General features: G+C 41.0%; 1 protein-coding gene across 3 annotated transcripts in view; it reads right to left on the bottom strand.

Moving 5' to 3' along the window:
* Positions 1–2940: 2940 nt before the first annotated feature.
* Positions 2941–21237, bottom strand: part of gab2 (GRB2-associated binding protein 2) — a 32610-nt gene continuing 14313 nt past the window's right edge. For 2 of the 3 annotated variants that reach the window (XM_041046906.1, XM_041046908.1), the window contains exons 2-10: positions 20913–21213; positions 10046–10274; positions 7557–8152; positions 6662–6759; positions 6190–6469; positions 5950–6040; positions 5710–5812; positions 5456–5578; positions 2941–5341 (exon numbers count right to left, since the gene is read on the bottom strand). In XM_041046906.1, coding sequence (XP_040902840.1) covers positions 5198–5341; positions 5456–5578; positions 5710–5812; positions 5950–6040; positions 6190–6469; positions 6662–6759; positions 7557–8152; positions 10046–10274; positions 20913–21213 — 1965 coding nt within the window. In that variant the 3' untranslated portion in view covers positions 2941–5197. The remainder of the gene's footprint in view (positions 5342–5455; positions 5579–5709; positions 5813–5949; positions 6041–6189; positions 6470–6661; positions 6760–7556; positions 8153–10045; positions 10275–20912; positions 21214–21237) is intronic. The other variant, XM_041046907.1, reaches the window with a different exon arrangement.

The raw sequence follows: 21237 nt of genomic DNA, 5'->3' as shown, positions 1-21237 counted from the left end.
TCGTTTGTCCGTGTGGTGCACCGAGGCAATAGCGGAGCTACTATACACAGACCCTCATTGTATGAACATTCCTCTTTTGACATGATACACTCATATGAATGTGGATGGGTCCAAATGCACACTCTAGTGGAGCGAAGGGTGAACTGTCCTGCAAGGCATGGACTGTGACAGGAAAGGGGAAGGATCTCACTTACGTTTTTTTAAATGTTTTAACTATGGCACTAACGTTGCATCTGCAGATTTATGGTTTGACGTCCTCTTGTAATGGCGTTTCGTGGTCTCTTAACAAAAATAATAAAAACTGTAGTGTAGGCTTCTTGTACTCGACTACAAGGCCATACTGGTTTACATTTGGCGTGTTCTGTTGTTTCTACAATAACAGAAATGTCACAACAGTTAAATAGAATATGACACAGTACAAGCTCAATTAGTCACACCTTAAGTCATATTAAACCTTGTACACGGGGAATCAATAGCTTACAACATCAGATATAGGTATTCAGATATAATTAATCTCAACAGAAAAAAAATCTGTTTGGTTGTAGTGCAGTATTAACGTATCAACTATATCTAATCTCCACACGAAGAAAATAAACACTAAACAAACGTGTTTATGATGAGTTACAAGAAGAACTAATGCATTTCAATTTGCGGGTCAGTTGAGCTCCACTGACACTGTCTGCTCAGCCACACGTTGCCCTCTAGGCTGGAAAATAAAACTACGCAAATCAAAACATTAAGAACTCACATTATATTTCTAATGAAGGATCAAATATGAAGCATACTTACATATTAATTGTTGCAGATGACCTCCCGTACAGGTAGAAGGACTACTTTTATCCATCGACCGGTGTGGAGTGAACAGCACATGTGCCAATAAACCAATTAACCACTTCAAGTAGCTGATTGGCTGACTTGCCGGTACACATGTTGTTCAAATGAGGTTTCCCATTTTCTGGGAACTGAAAGCGGCTGCTGTGCATGAAATCTATATGAACTGCAAACAATTTCAGCAACATAAATTTGTATGTCTCATACAGAAGTTGACTGCCCACTTAATGTGTACACAACACCTTTAAAGCTGAGGAAAATCTAGGCTAAGAACATTTCAAATTATTCAGAATTCAGAGAATTCAGTTGGTTTTGCATCTATCACCTCTCACCTTAATTCAGTGTAGCAGGCATACTTCCACTCATTCATCACCTGGTAATTTGAGCCGAGGGTCATAGGTGGCTGCAGACGTGCCCACCATGTAGTAGATGAACTCTGAACTTTCACACTGAAACTGACAGAGACAGGATGCATGTTTTTGTAAAGCAGAAGGAAACTGAAGCACTCAGGAAAACCACAAAAACATGAGGGGAACATGTCCACGCTGAAAGAGCCCAAGAAGAGATCTGTCCCTTGAAGCACTGACTTGCCTGGCTGCTCTTTTAAACAACAATAATAACGATAACAACAACAACAACAACGGTAATAATAGTAATAATGGTATACAAGGGTTCATCACCCTGCCCCGGGCTGGGCTGCTTTGTCAGGGGAAGACAGATTGGCTGTTGTGGTTACCAAACCGTTGACTCTGCAGTTATGGTACAATCTCTTAGCACACTCAGATCACCTTCCTGACCTGGAAATGACCTGTCAGACATCATAATCATTAGACTTACCCTCCTGGTTAGTATCAGTCTTTGAGACAGGACATTATCATTACCATGAACACATGGGGATGACCATAGATGAGGCTCTAAAGAAATTAAAATTCATGATTGTTGGCAGGAGTCCTGAAGAACACTTTGCTGGTAAATAACTGAGTAAAAATGTTTAGCCCTTTGAAATACAAGTTCAATTTGATTGACCTCATGTTCATACATGTAGAACTCTGCAGAATCACACCCTCATCACACCCTGTGGATCTTATATTGTCATACAAAAGGCAAAAAGAAACCCTACTGTGGTGTAACACCTGCAAACACTTACATCCATACAAATGACTTTTGGAAGGATGCATGGATCCGGTTAATGAGTTACAGTTGTTAAGTAACAATCTTTTTTTCCTCTTGCTCATACCAGCAACAGACCAATACAAGTAAGGTCAATACTAGCCAGTATCTGGTCAGACACCAGCTAGTATCAGTATCACTGTTAACCATGACAAAGAAGATTCATTCTGCAAGGTTTCATTGCACAATTATTTTTTATCTGCCTCTCTTAATCAGTTAGTCAGTTAACTTGTCATTAAGGTCTTGGTTGACTAAGAAATATTTAGCCGATTAGTCATTTTTATTGTCTTTATGGGAAATGACATACTAGGCATTGGTCATTACTGGAGAACAACAGTCATATCTTAAAGCACAGTGGTATTCATTGTAGGCTAGTAGACTTTGTGAGACAAATGCCTGTTTTTCTTGTATTTTGTTAAAGGTCTAAAAATGTAACAGTAACAGAGCAATTTCCAGTGTAAATGCTGTTTGGACCACCCTTCCTGTGAAAGGGGGGAGCAATAATTTGTAAGGTTTTGATATGAAAATAACTGTCATAATACTGTCACTATACATGGCAAGTGGCTATTGTATATTGCTGTTCAACCACATGGGTTGAACACAACTAAAACAACAGTAGCTTGTCCTATTCAACAGGGGGCAGCAGACATTAAACTTCTTTGTGTTACAGGACCAATTAAAAATCTGTGGTGGTTTCTGTCAGAAAACACTGTTTTGGTTTATGTTTAAAGAGGAACATCAAACTTTCACTTCTTGATTTATTCTACGTCCACAGTTTTAGTCTACCATAATACAGGAATAACAAAATCTTGTATTCTTGTGAATCCCAAGTTAACTGTACCACGTTACCATCACACTGGCATTATTTGTCATATTGCTTCACAAAATCAAGACAATTTGCATACATCAGTGTTAGTAGAGAGAAGGTTTCCTTGTTTGGTTGTTGTTTTTTTTTCCTTTTTACAATCAACTCCAAAACACACAATAAATTAATAAATTAAAACACGAGCAATCTGCAAATGCTTTACAGTAGTAGCAATAAAAGTGGTTAAAAAAAAAAAGATCTCTACTAGTACAGTACGTCAACCCAGTGACAGTCTGACAGTAGATCTGAGCAGTGTTTTCAGTGTCGCCCAGTCAGGCTGTCATTTAACATACTACAATTCACAATCTACCACAACACATACACGGCTCTTCTGCTTACAACGGGTCTCTCTAGATAATAAATTACACATCCATTTCACTTCAGAGACTGACAGGGAGACAGGCTTTTCTTCAGTCTTTTCTTTCCTCCTTCGCTCTCGCTCTTTGTGAATAACAGTTCACCCAGGAAGGGCTTTGCCAGTGCAACTCAAACTGCCAGCCTCCCCATTTCATGTATAGATCATAAAAATGGGAATTTAAAAAGGAATAAAATACATGTTGTAACAAACGTAGCTTAATTTAGCCTGACCCCGTTCTTATGAATATCACTTGCTTACACGTATCAGTAAAAAATAATGATAAAAAGAATACAAAAAGCAGTAAAAATGGTAGAAAAACATTAAGAAGTAAATCTTAATGAAATAATCAATAATACCATCTAGCACTGCTTGGCCACACTATTCATATTAAGATCAAATAGGGGTTCACCCTTCAGTGGTCCCAGCCCACAGTGAAATACTGGACTTAAGTTGAATGAGAAACTGATCATCACAGTTGTCCTAAATACAATATGGCTCTTCCTTGAATAATATGGCAAATAATTAAATTTCTTCAAGGCAAAATTTACAGTCTAAACTGAAATTAAAATATAAGGCAAATTAAACAAATAGAAGAGTTTAGGAAATTAAAAAAACATTCTTTCCTCAACTATTTTTAAGTGACAATGATCACTGGCAAATCGTCATTGTGGCAGGTTGCCTTTACTGTAGTGCACTTTTTGTCTCAGACATGTGCATCAAACAGTCAACAGGATGTGCTGCAAATATGTCATTCTAATAATAATTTACATCGAGGAAACAATTACTCTTCAGAGACATAGATGTAGTGTGTGGCATATCAAAGACCGAAGACATAAATCAGTGAGTGACTGAATTCTGGAAAACATAAATATTCTATTCTCCTTTTACTTAGCTTGTATTTATGGTCTTGAAAGGGAGAGAAAAATGGAGATGGAGAGAGAGAGAGAGAGAGAGAGAGAGAGAGAGAGAGAGAGAGAGGATATCCAAACTCCTGCTGTATTTCTACTTCCTCCAGCTCTATAATTTTCTTGGTCAGTGCACTTTTCTTTAAGGAAATATATTAGAATATTACCTGAAGTGAATCAGCCACTCAAGTCAAACCTATAAAGACACAAGATACTTCTTCTTGTTAGTCCTGTTTTCTTCATTCAGTACATTTGGACATTACAGACTTTGTACCTGTATTGATATAATTGACCTGCCATCCAGCCTGGCAGCTTTTAAATATGGTTTGGGCTCATACTTAATTGAAACCGAGGCAACGGTCATGCACAGTTATCGTTAGGGCTTCTGACACAGGCGTTTGTATCGCTGTATTTTTTCCCCCTCCTCTTACCAGACATGCACTGCTAAGCTGAAATGATTGCCCGCAGTGAAAATAATCTCCTTGCTGCTTCTGCAAGTCTCAGCACAAATGATAGATTGAAGTGAAAAGAGAGTCTGCCTGCATGCCAAAATTGGAGTGCATCTTGGCATTCCTGAGACCAGTAAGCATACTCTTACAGCTTATTAAAATGGTTATCGACCAGTTTGCCTCTGCTACTGTGTTAAATGGCAGCAACTGGGTAAATTATCTGCCAGATGCAAAAGAAATTGATAGACTATTGCAGAGGTGGGTGGGACAGCTTTGATGAAAAACCTGCAATTCATAAAGGAGGGATTAATAAGCAAGGATGATATTTTTCATACACATTATCATTTGTCCATACACTGTCGTAACAGTCTGCATGAAGAGCTTTGGCAGGGCGCTTCACCTATATGGCCTGATATCCTGCGTGTTAGAAGTGCACTGCAGTAGTAATCATCACAGATAACAGGCATAGGATAGGTTATGGCTTTTTGTCCAAACATTTCAGTCTTAATCAAGCCCAACCAGTATTCAAAGTAATGATAGGAACATGAAACTGGAGATGCTTGACTTAAGATTGGAATTTTGTTTTGTTTTTTTGTCATTTTTTGTCAGTCAGCCAGTGTCAAGACTTGACCCCCTTGGCAGGTTCAGTAGACTGCCGCACATCAGTCCACTCCTGCATGGTGCTTTGCAGCGCCTGGGTCTTCTCCTTGTCGACTTGCACATAGTCCACCTTCTCATCAGAGGTCACAGAGGATGTAGAGGGCTGTGGAATGATAAATAAGGCAGGGATGAGATTCTGGCCTGAGGGCAGGCTGCACTGTGGGAGAAATAAGAACAAATGCAGTAACAAATTAAGTCGACAAAATCATCTGTTTACTTTTCTGTGTGGGCTGGGTGACCCAGGCTGGAAGTCCAGCGCTAGGTAGTCCACATTGCCACACTTCCTAGGGGCTGGGCTGCTGGTGCCACTCACGGCTGGAGAGGTAGACGCTGGGTTCTGCTAATGGGGACAGGAGGGAGGTTTTACTCACATCGGGTGCAGTGAGTTAGTGTAGCATGCAAACAAGTGGATCATTAAAACACAGAACACAATGTACTCTCCTGATCTCCCCTCCAGCTATTGGGACTCACCATAGCCACATAATTCTCCTCACTGTCTGCAGAGTCAGTGCTGGTGATGCTTTGTGTAGAGATGGGTCGACAATGCTGGGAGGACATGGAGTTCATAGCAGGCCTGAAGCAAAGCACACAGGACTGTGAGTGCTTCTACCTTCTGACCTCAGGCAGAAACAAAATACAGCAGCAGTCTGTACCAAACTGTGTGTGAGTGGCCTTGGGTAACCTAGCCTGAATGACTGATATGAGACTCACATGGGCCGTATCCAGGACATGGTGACTGGGCTCTTAAATGGCAGCTCATCAATGATCCCATTGTTCTTCAAATCAAGAGGTGTTGGCTTCGCTGTGGAAAACAAGACCAGACACTGTCAACAAAAATCATTGTCTTTGTAATACAATTAACAATGCAGACTTTAGAGCTGATTTGGTGCCAAAAATGGCAATTAAAAAAAATTAAAACCCTCAGTGAGAACACTGCTGCCAAAAACTCACATTTCCTGTTAGGTTTGAGGTTGCGGTTGATGGGTGGTGGTGTAACGTCACTGAGACGACTGGGCCTGTGACACAGGGAGGCGCTGCTTCCCTTACGGGCAGGTAATGTTGCAGAGAATCCTGGGAAATCAAAGTGATGTGGCCCAGGGCTCATAGGGATGTAGATATTCTTAGGACTGTCAGCCTGGGCACCGCTGAATGGCGAGGAGCCAGGATTCATGGGCACGTAGTTGTCATCTGAGTTGCCACTGTCTGAGCGAGTCAGAGGGGCTTTGGTTCTCTGGTGTCAAAAGACATAGAGGGCACATGACTCTGTTAAACTCTCAGGGCTCAATAATAAAGGAAAATGGCATCACTCAATTAATTAGAGTAAATATGTCAGAAATGAATCTTCAAACTCTGCAGTTTATGATTCTGCACTGAAAGTATCTATCTGAGGAAGGAGTGCAGTAAAAAGGAGACAGTGACTCACCAGGTAGGAGCTGAACCCATCGTTGACAGACTCCACGGACTGGCCTGAATGGTTGAAATGGATGGGACGGTGATGGCTGTTAGTTTCAAAGGAGGAGCCTGTGGAGAGACGCGAGGAAGGAAATCAATATTTACCACTGCAATAAACTTTAAAAGGAAAAAACTTCTCCTAAAGTGAAATAGCACAATTCCAAGCCTGCGTGAGTCAGATATTGTGCCCTAACCACTGCAAATACAGGCCAATTTAGACAAAAATACCTGACATTTCGAGGAGTAAACTTGTGTTTCTAATGAAACAAACAGTACATGAGTGACATTTAATTAAATGCTTCACTGGGTTATAATTAGTCTTTTCAGCACAGGTGTGTGAACAGCCTGTAGCCTCACTAACAAGGGTCACAGGTCAATTCTTGCCTCTGGATATACAAGGACTGGGCACGGACTTTGTGAAGCACAGAACATAGCATACTAAGAGGCCATGCATTGTGTCTGCGAGTGCTTTTTTTTTTTTTTTTTTATTGCTCATCAGCCTGGAACGAAACATTCTGGAGAAGGCTGTATGGCTTGAATTTCATTAGCGTCTCAACAGAACAGTGTCTGCTAGACTGGCCTCTTTGTTTCTGCTCAGCTGCTAGCGTTAAATCAGTAAAATGAGAGATAGAGGAAGAGGGAAAGAATGAGAGAAAGTGGGGGAGGAAAAGGATGCACAAACTCACAGCAATACCACAAAAGGATGGACTGATCAAGTCAAACTTGCATTTGAAACAGGAAACAGGTGAGACGCATGTTTTCAAAAGATCTGTGTCAGTCAACTGAGTCTGTATTCAAAGAAACAAGCAGCATTCAGGAGGAACGTATTAGGAAAGCAGTTAAAGTACTAACTGTAGTCACTGTACCTCTGTGCAGCCTGATGTTCTCAACAGCGGGGAGAGTATTCCTGCGTGGAATAACCGACACTGCAGAGGACACTTCTCCATTCTGGCTTCCAACTGACTGGGGGCTCCCCCACTGCCCCTCTGACCCCTGGCTGGGTTTAGGGGGCCTGGGAGGAGGAGCACAGGAGGACTCAGAGCTGGAGGGTGTCAAGGCATTGTGATTCTTATCAAATGTCCGGGGGATCTGATAGAAGGAGCCAGGCGGCGTAGGAAGATCATAATTGTCAGTTGGACGCTCATTACTCTGCATGGTGGCGAGAGCGTTGCAGGGCGTTTTGAAGGTGTAAACCTCCTCGTTCTCCAGCTCAGGCTCACCTAAACCACTGTGAGATGGTGCCTCAGAGCTGTAACCCCGCGGAAGAACGTAACAGGCCTCCTGGGATGAGTCATCATGCATTGGTAACTGGTGTTTTCCTGGCTTGGGCAGACTGTAGAAGCCATGCAACTGAGCACCCATGCCATTTAGACAGTGGGAAAAGCCATGGGAGAGTTTCTGCACTGCAGAGTCACTCCCCACAAACAGATTGCTTCGTGTGGCCTGGGAGAAACTGGCACTCCTGCAACATGGGCAAAGACATACACATATTAAATCTGCACTGTGGCCACTTTACACAGTAGCTTTTCACAGTAGTTTTTCTCATACCTTATGCAAGCCTATCTCAAACAATGGCAAAAAATGGTTGACAAACATCTTCCTTACAGTTGCATTTAATGCAGTTTCTGTGTACCAACCCAGATAGCCATTAGGTGGCACTGTAGCACTTCAGAGGAAACTTCACCTCTATAGGTCTCAGCACACATTTGAAAAACAGCACACCTCTGCATCCGTGCTCGAGCACCTTTGTGCCACGATAGCATAAACATTCAATATCAGATTTTTTTAAAAATAATTTCCTTGAAAATCTGAATTGTTTACATGTTTTCAGTATGTTGACAGAGAGAGGGCGACCATGTTAAGAGGGAGAATGCTATGACTTTCCCACAGTTTGTCAGCCATGGTTTGGCACCCTAGGGACATGCCTCATTTATTCTTGCTCCTTTGTAGGGCTTGACCTTGAGTGCAAACTATAGCAACCCAACAGCTTAGACATTTCTAGCCAGTTAGCTGAGCAATGGCCCAACTTGGTTGGCCAATGCAAAGATATGAGATCCTCAACGAGTCATTGCTTTATGTCAGTTCTAATAATGCATATGCACATATGTGTTAACTACACTGCAGGCTTCTAATGATTATGCTCAATCTTGATTATAAATGTTACAATTTTAAATGAATAATGGATCAAAGTAATACAATTAATATTGGCATAACATTTTGCTCCCTCAGACTCCATTTCTTTTTCCTGTCAGATGGCATGCTGCGTTTAATCAATTCTTCTTTTTCTGTCTCCTCGGGATTTCATTCATCAATCAATGATTTTGTTCATAATTCTGCCGTCCATCACTGTGACTGAGTGGGGGCTTTTTGCATAGATTAATTCATACCATTGGTCATCAGACCAGTTTTATTCCGACGTGAATCATACTCCGTCAGCAGATGCCTGTTTTGATTAGCAGACCCATGGAGTAGAAGCTCGTGAGGGAGTGACAGAAATATCTGCATAAAGCTGATGAGATGGAGTGTGAGGTTTGATTTCCTGGGTTTCGAAGAGGTCCAACACAGCAGATTTATGTGCAAATCGTGTGGCTGAGAGGGCAATTCTATCCTGGGCGAGTCTAAACCTATAGGAGTGATGAATTGCAGCCTCAGCCTCATTGATCATCTACCGTGCCGGCTATCTACTGAATGGCATCATTATTAAAGCTGCCTTTTGATTCTTGGAAGTGGGAATGATGGCAACAGGGGGTGAGGTGAATGTTAATGGAAAGCTCAGGAGTGCATTTAATATAAACACTTGCTCCCTTTGTTCTCCCACTATAGCATATAGCCATATAGGCGTTCATGTCCATGTACATAGTGTTTTATGGTACATGGTTTATGGTATAATATGTCAGGCTTCTGAATGTAGACTTATCTGCCACAACCATGGGGATATTTCTTTAAGGTTATCTAGTTCTCATTTTAGACTGTCTTAAGTTTAGAATATTTACTTGAATTTTATATTCTTCACTCAGAGCACTTGTTAAATGAATTATAATCTACAGTGCTCACGCTCACACACACACACACACACACACACACACACACACACACACACACACACACACACACACACACACACACACACACACACACACACACACACACACACACACACACACACAGACAAACAGACAGACAGACACACATACATACACACACACACACAGCAGTTAGATCATTTTCCCCCTCTAACAGTAGTTCTAACCCTTAGGGGCTTCTAAGCTGAGGAAGCACCATAAACCTGTATGTTGACCTGCATTAACAGATAACAGGAAACTGACACAGGACGCCCGAGGGTCGTGACCTTTACCGTGCACTCTCTGTCTTCCTGCTCATGCACTGGTGGAGGAGGAGGTAGTCCTGGGGTGCACTGTTGGACAAGGAGCTATGGTGTGTGTGACGCACAGGCACATCAAAGGTGAAGAGGACTGGCTGGCTGGAGTGGATGGGGGCAGAGGACTTGCGTTCTCCGGTAAGAGGGGCCATGGAGCTCGTGACATCTGGTCCGACAGAACGGGGCATATGGTGTAACCTGCCATCTGCAGATAGGAGAAATTGGAGTTATTGATTGTTTAACCCATAAAAGTTTTTTTGTTTGGTTTTTTTTTCCCCAAAACCCAACTTGTTTTGAGAATTTAAAAGCAGTTTTCTGCAGACTGGACATGATGTACAATCAGAAAATAACAATCAGTCAAATAATCATCCCTTAAACATTTTCCTTTGGTTATCACAATCCCTGAAGTCAAAGGGCAGTGTGTAATTCATTTGAGGGTTTAAAGCCTTTACATGACCTTGCTTTGCATGGAGCCTTGTATTCAATAGCTTTCAGTCTGCTCTCTAATCAATAGAGAAGAGGGATCTGTCTCAAGGGAGGAGAGAAAACAGTATCCTTCTGCTTTTTTGGGCTGCAGGGTGTGAGTGGTTCAAAAAGCACATGATCCAAGTTATCCTTTTTGACCAGGGTCAGTGTGCTTTGTTTGATTTTATTGAGCTGACCGCTGTTTTGCACAGCGGGACAGTGAGAACAACATGGTCTTACAGTTGGTCTTAGTGTTTCTGTGTGACATCCCTAATATCCGCATTGAAACGCTACAAAGAAAAGGCAAATCTAAGATGGGGATACTGCAAATAGACTGGGCAGGAGGCCAAAATGAGGAGGCGCACACTGAGCTGTTGGAGTAGAGAGTGGGCGGACCACTGATCCATCGACCCATGGTGCTGTGTGCAACACTAGCTGATGGGAGAGAGGAAAAAACTCATCTTTTGTTGATTCTAATCTCTCTCTTTCACTGTACCGTAAATGCAAGAGTTTGCTTGTGCACATATACATCACAAAATCCAATGCAGACCCAAATTATTATTTTTTATAATCAGTTATCCTACAGATTGTTTCTTTGATTAATTGTTTAATATAATATATAAAACAATAGTGAAGAGATCAATTTTCTAAGTGATTCATAGAAAATTGACATGAAAATCCAATGTTTTGTCCAACAAACTGGAGCCCAAAGATATAGGATATAAAACAGAGAAAAGCAGGAAATCTCCTCATTTTAGATAAAGTACACAAGTACTTAACTGTCAATCAATCACTTCAACTGTAATTTAAGTCATGTCTTAAAAATAACTTCCCACTTTTCACTTTTTCTAACTGACGCACATTAATTTCCCCTACATCATTCACCTCCGCCTTTATCAGACCTTTACAGAGCATGTTATGGGTCAAACAGCCTTTTAAGAAGAGGCCAATGTTCTATGAGTCATGATGTGAGCTGACCATACAGAGGGACCACAGCCACTGGGAAAAACAGAAAACACACACAAATGTGGTGTGTGAGCATTTGTGTATGCATGTGGAGTGGTTGGAGGGCGGGGGTATTCTGGAGCCCAGTCAGCTAAATGAGGTCACATCCATGCCTGGGGGAAAAAGGCCTCTGCTGTAGGGTCTCCAGGCCAGTGGACATCAGTGAGATGCCCAGGCCCCACAGCCACACAGGCAGGGACTCCCCCCAGTGATCCTCAATTACACCATTGTTCAGAGTGATTCCACTCTCCCTAGGCTGTTTAGGCATCATCTCCTTTCTCCACAAAAAGCTTTGTAAAAGCTTTCATCCAATGCAGTGAGTACTAGGCCCCACTAACATGGGTAAATATATTGATTTATTGTAGAAAGTTCCTCTGCCCTGCCAGAGTGAAGAGCTACATGGGGAAAAAAATACAAGCAGACTTGATGACTTTAATGCCAAGGAGACAACAAAAAGTAAAAAGTAATCTTGTTCATTTTCATCGAGTAAGTGAGCACAAGAGAATGTTTTTCTGTGTGCCCTAAATATTTTTCGATTAACTGCCGCACATGACAAGTCAGGATCAGAATGAGATGAAAGACGACTGGTCCAGTCTGCTGATCGAATAGCCTACATGGCTCATCACAGACACTAATGGGTCTGATGATGTATGTTACCACTGGGAAGCAATTCCACCAAGTCAGTAGAACCACAACACAGAAACGGAGAAAAGAGCAGAAAATAAAACCACTGAAACTTTCCCTTAGGTGCTTCCAGTAATATTCCCTCCACTGGCTAATGTACTGTGACACTCCATGTAAGGTGGTAAAATGTTTATTAACCAAAGTGAGAAGTAATTTATTATACTACATCCTACAAAGAAAAGTAATAAAACTGGAGGGACTGGAACAAGTGAAATAAGTTCTTTTATATTCTTGAGTTACAGGCTTGATGTGATTACCAGAAAGTTTTTTTTTCTACAACTAAGCTGAAACCTCGACATCAAACAAAAAACTTAAAAGAGACAAAACAGTTCTTCCCACAACATTCCTCTGCTTGAAACAAACATCAGACTAGCAATGCATTAAAAGACCCTTTTCGTTGGTGAACGACATATGGTTATTCTGGGTCAAAGAGCTCCTAAGTTCATGAGCAATCTTCCAATTATGCTCTATAATACATCACCTACTGTCTCATCTGCTCTGTGACCATAATCTAATAGAAGCTGGCTGCTGGTCTCAGGGGGCCAAAATTAGAACCCTGCTGGATCACTAAGGACAAGAACGTCTTTGTAGGGTACTCATTTCCTCTCAGTCTGGCCAGAATTAGACGAGGACATATGATAATCTAATCTGAAATGAGATTTAAAAATAGAAAATACCACTGACCTATCGAATTGAAAGGGTGTCTGATAGAAACATGAAGGAAGGGGAAGGATTTGAGTTTTCCCAATACAGCAGTATCATGCTTTTTGTCAGGACTGCAATCATCCCTTAAATATTCCATCAGAGATAATCATCTAAGGTACACGCTGTCCACCTGCCTTCAATTTGGGCACTAGAGAAATGCAATTTCCTTAGTGGTTTCATAAGAGATTGTACTTAAAAATATATAGCCTCTGGGCTGAGACGGCTACAGTGAGTTCTGCATGTTATCCTCAGATTTGTCGAGGCTCTGAAGGGTGGCCTGGTAGTGGATGAGGCCATCTTGTGACACAAAGGTCAGGCAATAGGTTTGATCTCCCCACGGATACCGTTTCAAAGTGCCCTTGAAAAAGCCATCTACGTGTGCAAGTCAACCTGGAAAAGAGCACCAGCTAAATGATCCGAGCATTAAACTGTTTCCTTTTCAGAGCTGATTCCAAGTATATACATACATTATTTGTTTCCCTACATGGATTTGCCAGACCAGAGGCTCTTTAAAGCAACACCGTGTCCCAGGAGGCCACATAGTGGAGTCCATTTGCATGTGTGGTTAGAGGGGGTTGGGAGCTTTCAATGAGACAGACATAACCGGATAGAGGAGATGCAAGCTGAGGCAGAGATGGGTTAGGTAGGCACTGAGGGAGCATGACGCTTCACAGGAAGAGGGAAAATGGCATCCTCGCTCTGCTGGTTAGTCTGAAGTGAACAAAGTGACATGGCTGTTTCATCCTCCCTTGAAAACAGCTCAGAAGAGTATTAAGCAGAGCAGACACACAGGAGCATTCCCTGATCACATTACTCTCCTGTGCCTGCTCACTCCACAGCATCATGAGAGCACCACCCCTCGACCACACTGCTACACAAATTTGCCTCAACACACTGAACTGATCAATCACCTAAAAGGCTCAGGCTTGTCAAGGCCAATGAATTTACAGAGTTTGGCTAAATCTAAAACAGCAGCTCATTTTCAACGCTCTGACCTCATTTCTGCAAGGTGATGGGCGGATAAATACCGTAGCTGTGAAACAGTAGGGAGGACATGAGATGGAGATGAAAAGTTAAGACAATTTGTGGTGGAGGCTGAGTGTTAGTTTTCATCCTGTCATCAGAAAAATGTGAGACTTACCTGGAAAGGGCTGAGCTGCTTCCTGCAGCCAACCAAGCCAAAAATAAAAGGATAATATGCTCTGACAATACAGTAAATTACAGAATGGGAACAAGCTTGGTCTGGAAACACAGAAGTCATGATGAATGGAGAATGTGATTCTTGTGTTTGCTCTCAATTGCAGTATACAGTGTAGTAATTCAGTCAGGATACTCTACACAATCATTCCAATAAACTTAAGTGTGTTTCTTAAGGGTGAATACAACTGCCTGAATCTATTCCTATGATTGCTGTTATATGCAGCCTGGTCACATCTGTCAACAGTTGTGACAATGCTGCAGTTCAGTTGGGCTCCATAAGTACTGTGATCAGACCCAAGTTTCTTTCATGTAAAGAACAAAAAAGAAAAAATCTACAATGTGGTAATTTTGCATTTTAGTTGTGTAGGTCTGTATAAATTCTAGACTGAACCAAAAATTGACAAACTGAACAAAAATGGAAACCCAGTGAAGTGATTATCACTTTGTGTTGTAAACTGTCCTCAAAATGTGGACATCTGAAATGTTTTAGCAGGTTGGAGTAAAAAAAAAAACTTCAATCAAATCAGCTCTAAGACTTTAATTTTCTGTGATAGTTTGTCCATCTTTTTAAGGATGCAGAATGTCCTGCACTTTACAAATACTGTTACCAGCTGTCCACAAAAATGTCTTTGCATCTAAGCAGTTATGTGGATTATCTGTGTGCTCTTGTACAAAGGCAGCAGCTCTGCAATTACACTTTTACCTGTGCTAACCCCACCATCCCACCAGTTACACTGTGACGGAAGAGGGAAGCTTATTTGCATGACAGAAAGCAGATTATAGTCCAAATTGCTGATTACAAAATGAAGACAGGTGTAAACATCTACAGACATCAGCTGAATGGCATATAAACAGTTGGCCAAAGGGAAAATCCCATTCCGAAATAGTCCATTTGCAGTTTCCATGTGACTGCAGGCTGGATGATAGCCTCCATTTAGAGTGATTGGCTTTTCCACAGGCCGTTACTGAACCAGCCATTTGAAGAGTCAGGCTGATGCCAACTTAAAAATGAAAAATTACTACACATAAAGCCAGACTTTGTAAACCTAAACCCACAAGGATTATTCCCCAGATAGATAGTGGACTCCAGACATTCTAGGATGAACAAGGACTGAGGGAAAAGTAGAAAAACAGTGATCCATGGATGAGGAATTATGTATGTAACATAAAATAACTGAAATCTGAGACTGAACTGCAATGTCAAGCAGAGTTTTATAAGAAGATTTGAAACAACATGAAGAAAAAAAAAAACAGCTTGATTTCATAACATGCTGAAACTGCTTGAATGTTTTTGGTTTGATGCATTTAGTGAAATTCCTGCCTTGTCAAGGAAGGTTTATGTGTTCCCAGTGCCAGTCACATTTTAACTAACATTTCATAGGCACAGTCACTATTGAAGAGAAAAACAAACACTAGCCACAGCTTTACTATCATTTACGTAGGTTCTTCTTTAATCATTGTTGGTAAGTTTAGACTTTCACTGAGTACAAATCTCTCCCTTTCTTTTGTAAGCATAAGTTAAAGGGGAGGTTTTGGGTAGATTACAATTTTTCCTCTACAGAAACATATTTATTATTTTGGAAACTGGCAACTCCAGTGAGATGGCAAGGCCACGATCATCATGAAGGTGATTACTTTCACCAAGATGCTTCTTTAAGCATTTTTATACTGAGATCTGCAGGTACAGTCAACAAGTCATCCATCTGTCTTCATAACAGGGGTTTGATGTGAATCCCCAGTGAAAGATTTTGTTTGAATAAACGTAATCTCTTCTCAATGCCTATTTGACAAAAACTACTGAGTCTGCTGCTGGAAATGCTGATTTAGTAATTACTATTTTTTCCATTCCTCACCATCTTAAGGGAAACTGTTAAAAAAAATATACTGACTTTTTTTCCAAGGGACAGGCGGGGAAACAGACAAAATGAAGAGGAGGAAAACAAAACAGAGTGGGTGCTGTCCTGCAAAAGATGGAACAAAAAGGCAAAAAAGAGAGGACTGCTGACAAGTAAGAATCTCATCCCTTGGTTAAGATTATCCTTGTCTGTGAGTTCAAACAGCCGGGAGAGAGCAGAACAAAGCCCATAATTGACGAGCTGATGTTCCATTCATTAGATTGTGCTCGGGGGTGGATCTCCCTGGGTGCAGACACACGCCACACATCCATCAGTATCTGATAACAACTGCGCTAACACCCACCAACAGATTGTGAGAACTAGAAAAACACATAACTTGATGCATGCATGTGTAAGGCAATCAGAGGTGCCATACTAATCCCAACTTCTCTCCAGTTCCTCTTGAAAAGTCCTCCTTTTGCTGTCAGCAATTGTTCGAAATTAAGTGAGTGACAAGCACAGCTGCACTTATATAAGCCTTTTCATTTGCTGAGTTAAAGGATTAAAAAAAACAAAAACAAAGTGCATTTAAACATAAACACAATTCACACTTTGCACTTCCTTGAACACCTACGTCCTGTTATATTTATTTATTTTGACAGACAGAAATATCATCCCTCTTCTTTGATGATTTTAATGATGGGTGTGCACACTGCATTCTCAAGTCTCTGGTTTCCAGCAATCCTTCAGATGCTGCCAGTGGTATAATGGGATGCACAGCAGTGGCAGCAACAGCAAGCCATCCTCAGACAGCTCTGTGGCAGCAGAAACCTGACCTTCCAATGCCATGGAGCCTCATTATTTCACCAAAAATCAATGCAGACAAAGGGCGCTTTGGGAAGGGAAAAGGCATACATGCTTGTGCAGAGAGAAGCTAAAGGAGAGGGGATATATGATATATACTTTATATGCATGTATGTGTCCAAATGATTACACTATTGGTCTGTTTTTAATTCCTAAATTCAGTGAAAGGATTGGTATATAACCATTTTTTGGAGATACTTCATATGTTAATATCTTAAAATCTAAGCACATAAAACAAACTGTCTGTATAATCACAAAAAAGGTGGTTAAGTGTGGTGATTTAGGACCTAGAATGGTGAACCACAACATAAATATGTCAATCTCAGAACTATCTGTAAAATACATGTGTAGGGCTGTATGCGTGTGAGAAACAGAAAGAGAAACACAATGATATGTAGTGAAAGATAGAATCACAGGCAGAGAGTTGTTTTCAAGAGTTGTGTAACACTGAAATGGCATTTGCTGCCCCTGGCCAACTTTCCTCACCATCAATATGCTATCAATGTGAATCTCAGACACCCAGGGTGATGTGTCTTGAGCATGGTTGACACCTTCTGGTTCAAACACGCTATCTGCATAACTCTGTATTTGTCCTTCTTCTGTTTGTTGATCTGTGTAATTTCCATAAGAGGAACTAAGTTCAAATTTTTTTCTCAGCCTGGTTTGTTTTCTTTCAGAGGTGTAATTCCCAGTCTGTTAGGTGACGCACTGGCTCAGATCTGCAGCTGGCTGCCTGGAGGAAAACACACAACGTGTCTTTACTGCTAAAAGAGGTTTCTGAATAGTTCTCCTCTGTTAGTTCCAATCGCTACCCATATATCCAAGTTACTTCATCAAAGTATAATTATAAAACCGACAGATACGAGATACAGCTAATAAAAACTCAGCGTGTCAAACAACAGCTAATGTGTCAATGGTGTGAAACCGTGGCTCAGCTCCATGAGCAGTATGTGTTCACGGGCAAGACTGGAGATGCTGCGTGAGGAACACTGATGCAGGCAGGAAGTCATCGGGTTCTGTCAAGATTGCACTCATCTCGTTGACAAGGAGTTTCTACAGGCCGGATGGGGCAAAAGCACTTTGTGCTGAGAATTTCCACACTACAAGACTGTGTTGTTGAAAATTGACCATTTTGCAACACAACTGCAGTAACCAGGGAGCTTTATTTGCTTTTCTATATCTAATCTATAATATACCTGGATTATAGTATCTATAACACATGGCTATGGTTAATCCCACCAAATTGAGTGACTAGATGGAGGGTATCATATGATGTGAAAGGCTGAAAAGCTCTGAATTGTACAAATGAAACAGACTTGATGAGAACTATGATCAAAATGTATTTTTGCTGACTTATAAAACAGGCAGCTTCAGACAGCAGTGTGGGTAGTTTTCCAACTGCGTAAAAAGACCTATAAAATATTAACTAGTTATAAACTTTGCCACCGTTGATGAAAACAGTTTAGAGAAGGTGAGCATTTATTTCCACCGTCACACTGACAACAACTTGATACCACACAAGGGAGCAGGAAGGAGTTATTCGGAGGAATAGAAGGATGGCTCTGCATGTAAGTCAACAGCTTATTCCTTGGAAAGGTCTTTCATGCAAAGTCGGTTTTATAAGGAAGGTGCGTGTTGTGTGGACTGATCTTAAGATGTGTGTTTGTTTGTGTGTCTCGGTGTGCGTCTGATAAAGATAGACAGAGAGAGCTGAAAGGAAAAGGACACCAGGAGGAAGAAGCACATCTATGCAGCACAAAAGTACACATGAGTGAACAAACACTCTGCTGGTGGCTCTTTTATTTCAGAGCAGCAGTGGGTCAGCTCTGAATGCTCTTATTAACCACCTGAAGATCCATGGCTACTTCTCTCAATAAACGTCTTTGCTTTTCCACATACTTAAGACGGCAATAATGATGTCATAGGGAGCCAGCGGTAAATTGAGCAGCTACGCCCTTGGGGAACAGATGTATGAAAGAATAACATCTACAATTCTTTCTCCAGGATGTTTAGTTCACAATTTAAATATGCACCCATGGAAAATTTAAAACCACTACGTCTATTACTTAGGCACTTGAGAATACTGAGCGCTATGACGTCAGGGGAGGTTTCTCTCTTAAATTTTTCTAATACGTAAGAGTTCAATAAAAATTTTCCCAAAAAATAGTTTCACGCATGTCTACAGCATTGAAACACTTGAACAAGGTGTTAGTTTTGGTTTGTAATGTGACACAAAATCAGTTGGGGTTTCTCCGAAAATCACAGCCCTCTGGCACAAATAATGCTGAGAATCATGATTTTGCATGGAAGTTTCTCACAAACAGCAACTTCACATTTCAGTGAAAACAGAATTACATAACCAATGAAGCCTGATGTGATGTTTACACTAAAGGGACTACAATCACTAATGCAGCTGTCATGACATAAACCCTCTCACTCCTCCAGTGCATTCTCCCAACCACACCCTTCTGGCTACAGTTGATACAATGTGAGATTCCAAACAGGACCTTGCTAATTATTGAACTTGGACCGGGGGATCCCCTCATGATGTGAGCATCATTATACTCTCCACAGCTGTTTTTTTTACTCAGCACCTGGACATATTGCATGTTACAGATGATCAACCATGTGCACAAAGATTAACGTCCACTACTGCCAGATGGTGCGAAAACAATAGCGTGAATGCAATCTGGATGGGCAGGAACAAGAATATGAAAGCAGCTTTTTCGCAGACTCTGATAAAACATACACTAAACCGAATATATGTGATCAATTTCTCATGTATGGCAAGGAGCCACATTGACCTCCAAGACCTCACTCACTGCTGCTTTGAAGGAGAAGAAGAAGAGTTAAGAGGGCTTTGTGTTACTATCTTTGATTTTGAGTCATCACTTTGTAACAGTTTCACATATGAACATTACTGCAGAAAAAAAAAAACATTATGATGAGCATGCCTTGTCTGCTCTGGCACTCTTTTTTATCATTGGTACCCCCCAGAGGTAAACAAGCCTTTCTCATACATAAAAGATGTGAAACAGAAGCTGTGGCAAAAACCATATAACTAACACTAAGACTCTGTGTCTGATGCTAACTTACAAAATGGCCCATATTCAGAGTCAGAATTTCCATCACCCTGAATACAAGAGGCAGAGATGAGACCCTTCTTTAACAAAACAAATGAAGAGAAAAATCAATAACACTCTCAGACTGTGTCCATTTATTTGGCAGGCATGTTCCTATTCCACTCTCTCAAATAACAAAGATGGAAAAAAAACATAATCTCCAATGATATCACACAGCCAGACCTCTGCTGTTGAATTTTTGTGAAAACTAAGATGGAAGCTGTTCCAAATAACATGGGAAAGCATAGTGGGAGACAAATAAAAAGGAAGTGTTATTGTATTTTGTTGTGTGCTGCTTATCTGCCATAAACATCCAAACACACAGTAAAGATGGAGCCTGTACATATTATACTGTACAAACTGCACATATTGTACTGTTTACTTAGCCCATTAAATGTCAGACAAATAGTGAAAAATGCCCATCATTATTTCTCAAAGTAGAAGGCAATGTCTTCAAATTGCTTGTTTTCTCTGACAAACAGTCCAAAACCTAAAGGTATTTAACTTACAATGATGTAAGACAGAGAAAAAAGCAGAACAGCTTCATAACTAAAAAGTAAGGCCAGCAAATGTTTGGCAATTTTTGCTTGATAAATGGTTTGAATAATTAATTGATTATCAGATTTGATTATTTTCTGTTAACTGATTAATCCATAAATTGAGTAATTATTTCAGAATTACATAAAACTGGAAGTATGACTTTCTAATGTACCAACTATTTAAGATTATAGTAATCACAGACCAAAAGCAGATTTTTTTAGCCAAATTGAAAGAAAGATGATAGAAATTAAAACTTAAAAAATTGCATTCAAGTGATTAGTTAGTGATTAGGTCCATTCAGCCCATTTAAGATGTTTTTGTCAGTTCATTTGACACTTTGGACCAACTAAAGTAAAAACAGAGATGGAGGAGAGGTAAACAGAAACAGTGGCAGAGTGATAGAGCAGCAAGAACAGGACCTACCGTGGTTGTCATCCGACTGGTTGAACCCACACAGCTGGCAGATGGAGCGGACCCACTTGTTCATCTCTTCCTCAGTCTCAGCCACAAGATAAAAGGTGCGGTCTGAGGTCTTGATGTCAAACACGAAGCTGTCCTGGAACTCCTTCCTCTTAAAGGTTAGGCCAGCGTCCACCTGCTCACAGCAGTGCAGGTCGATGACCCGGATGGGTTTCTTGGAGTGGTCGTTCTTGTAGTACTCCAGAACATCAGGGTCCCCGCTCATGCGCCCACTGCGAAGTATAAACCACCGTTTCTTCCATGCCTGGGAAATGAGATTGAAAAGGTA

This window comes from Toxotes jaculatrix, chromosome 9 (genome assembly GCF_017976425.1).
Source record: "Toxotes jaculatrix isolate fToxJac2 chromosome 9, fToxJac2.pri, whole genome shotgun sequence".
NCBI classification, from domain to species: Eukaryota; Metazoa; Chordata; class Actinopteri; family Toxotidae; genus Toxotes; species Toxotes jaculatrix.
Note: the sequence above shows the minus strand (reverse complement) of the source record. Positions and strands in the feature narration are given on the sequence as shown.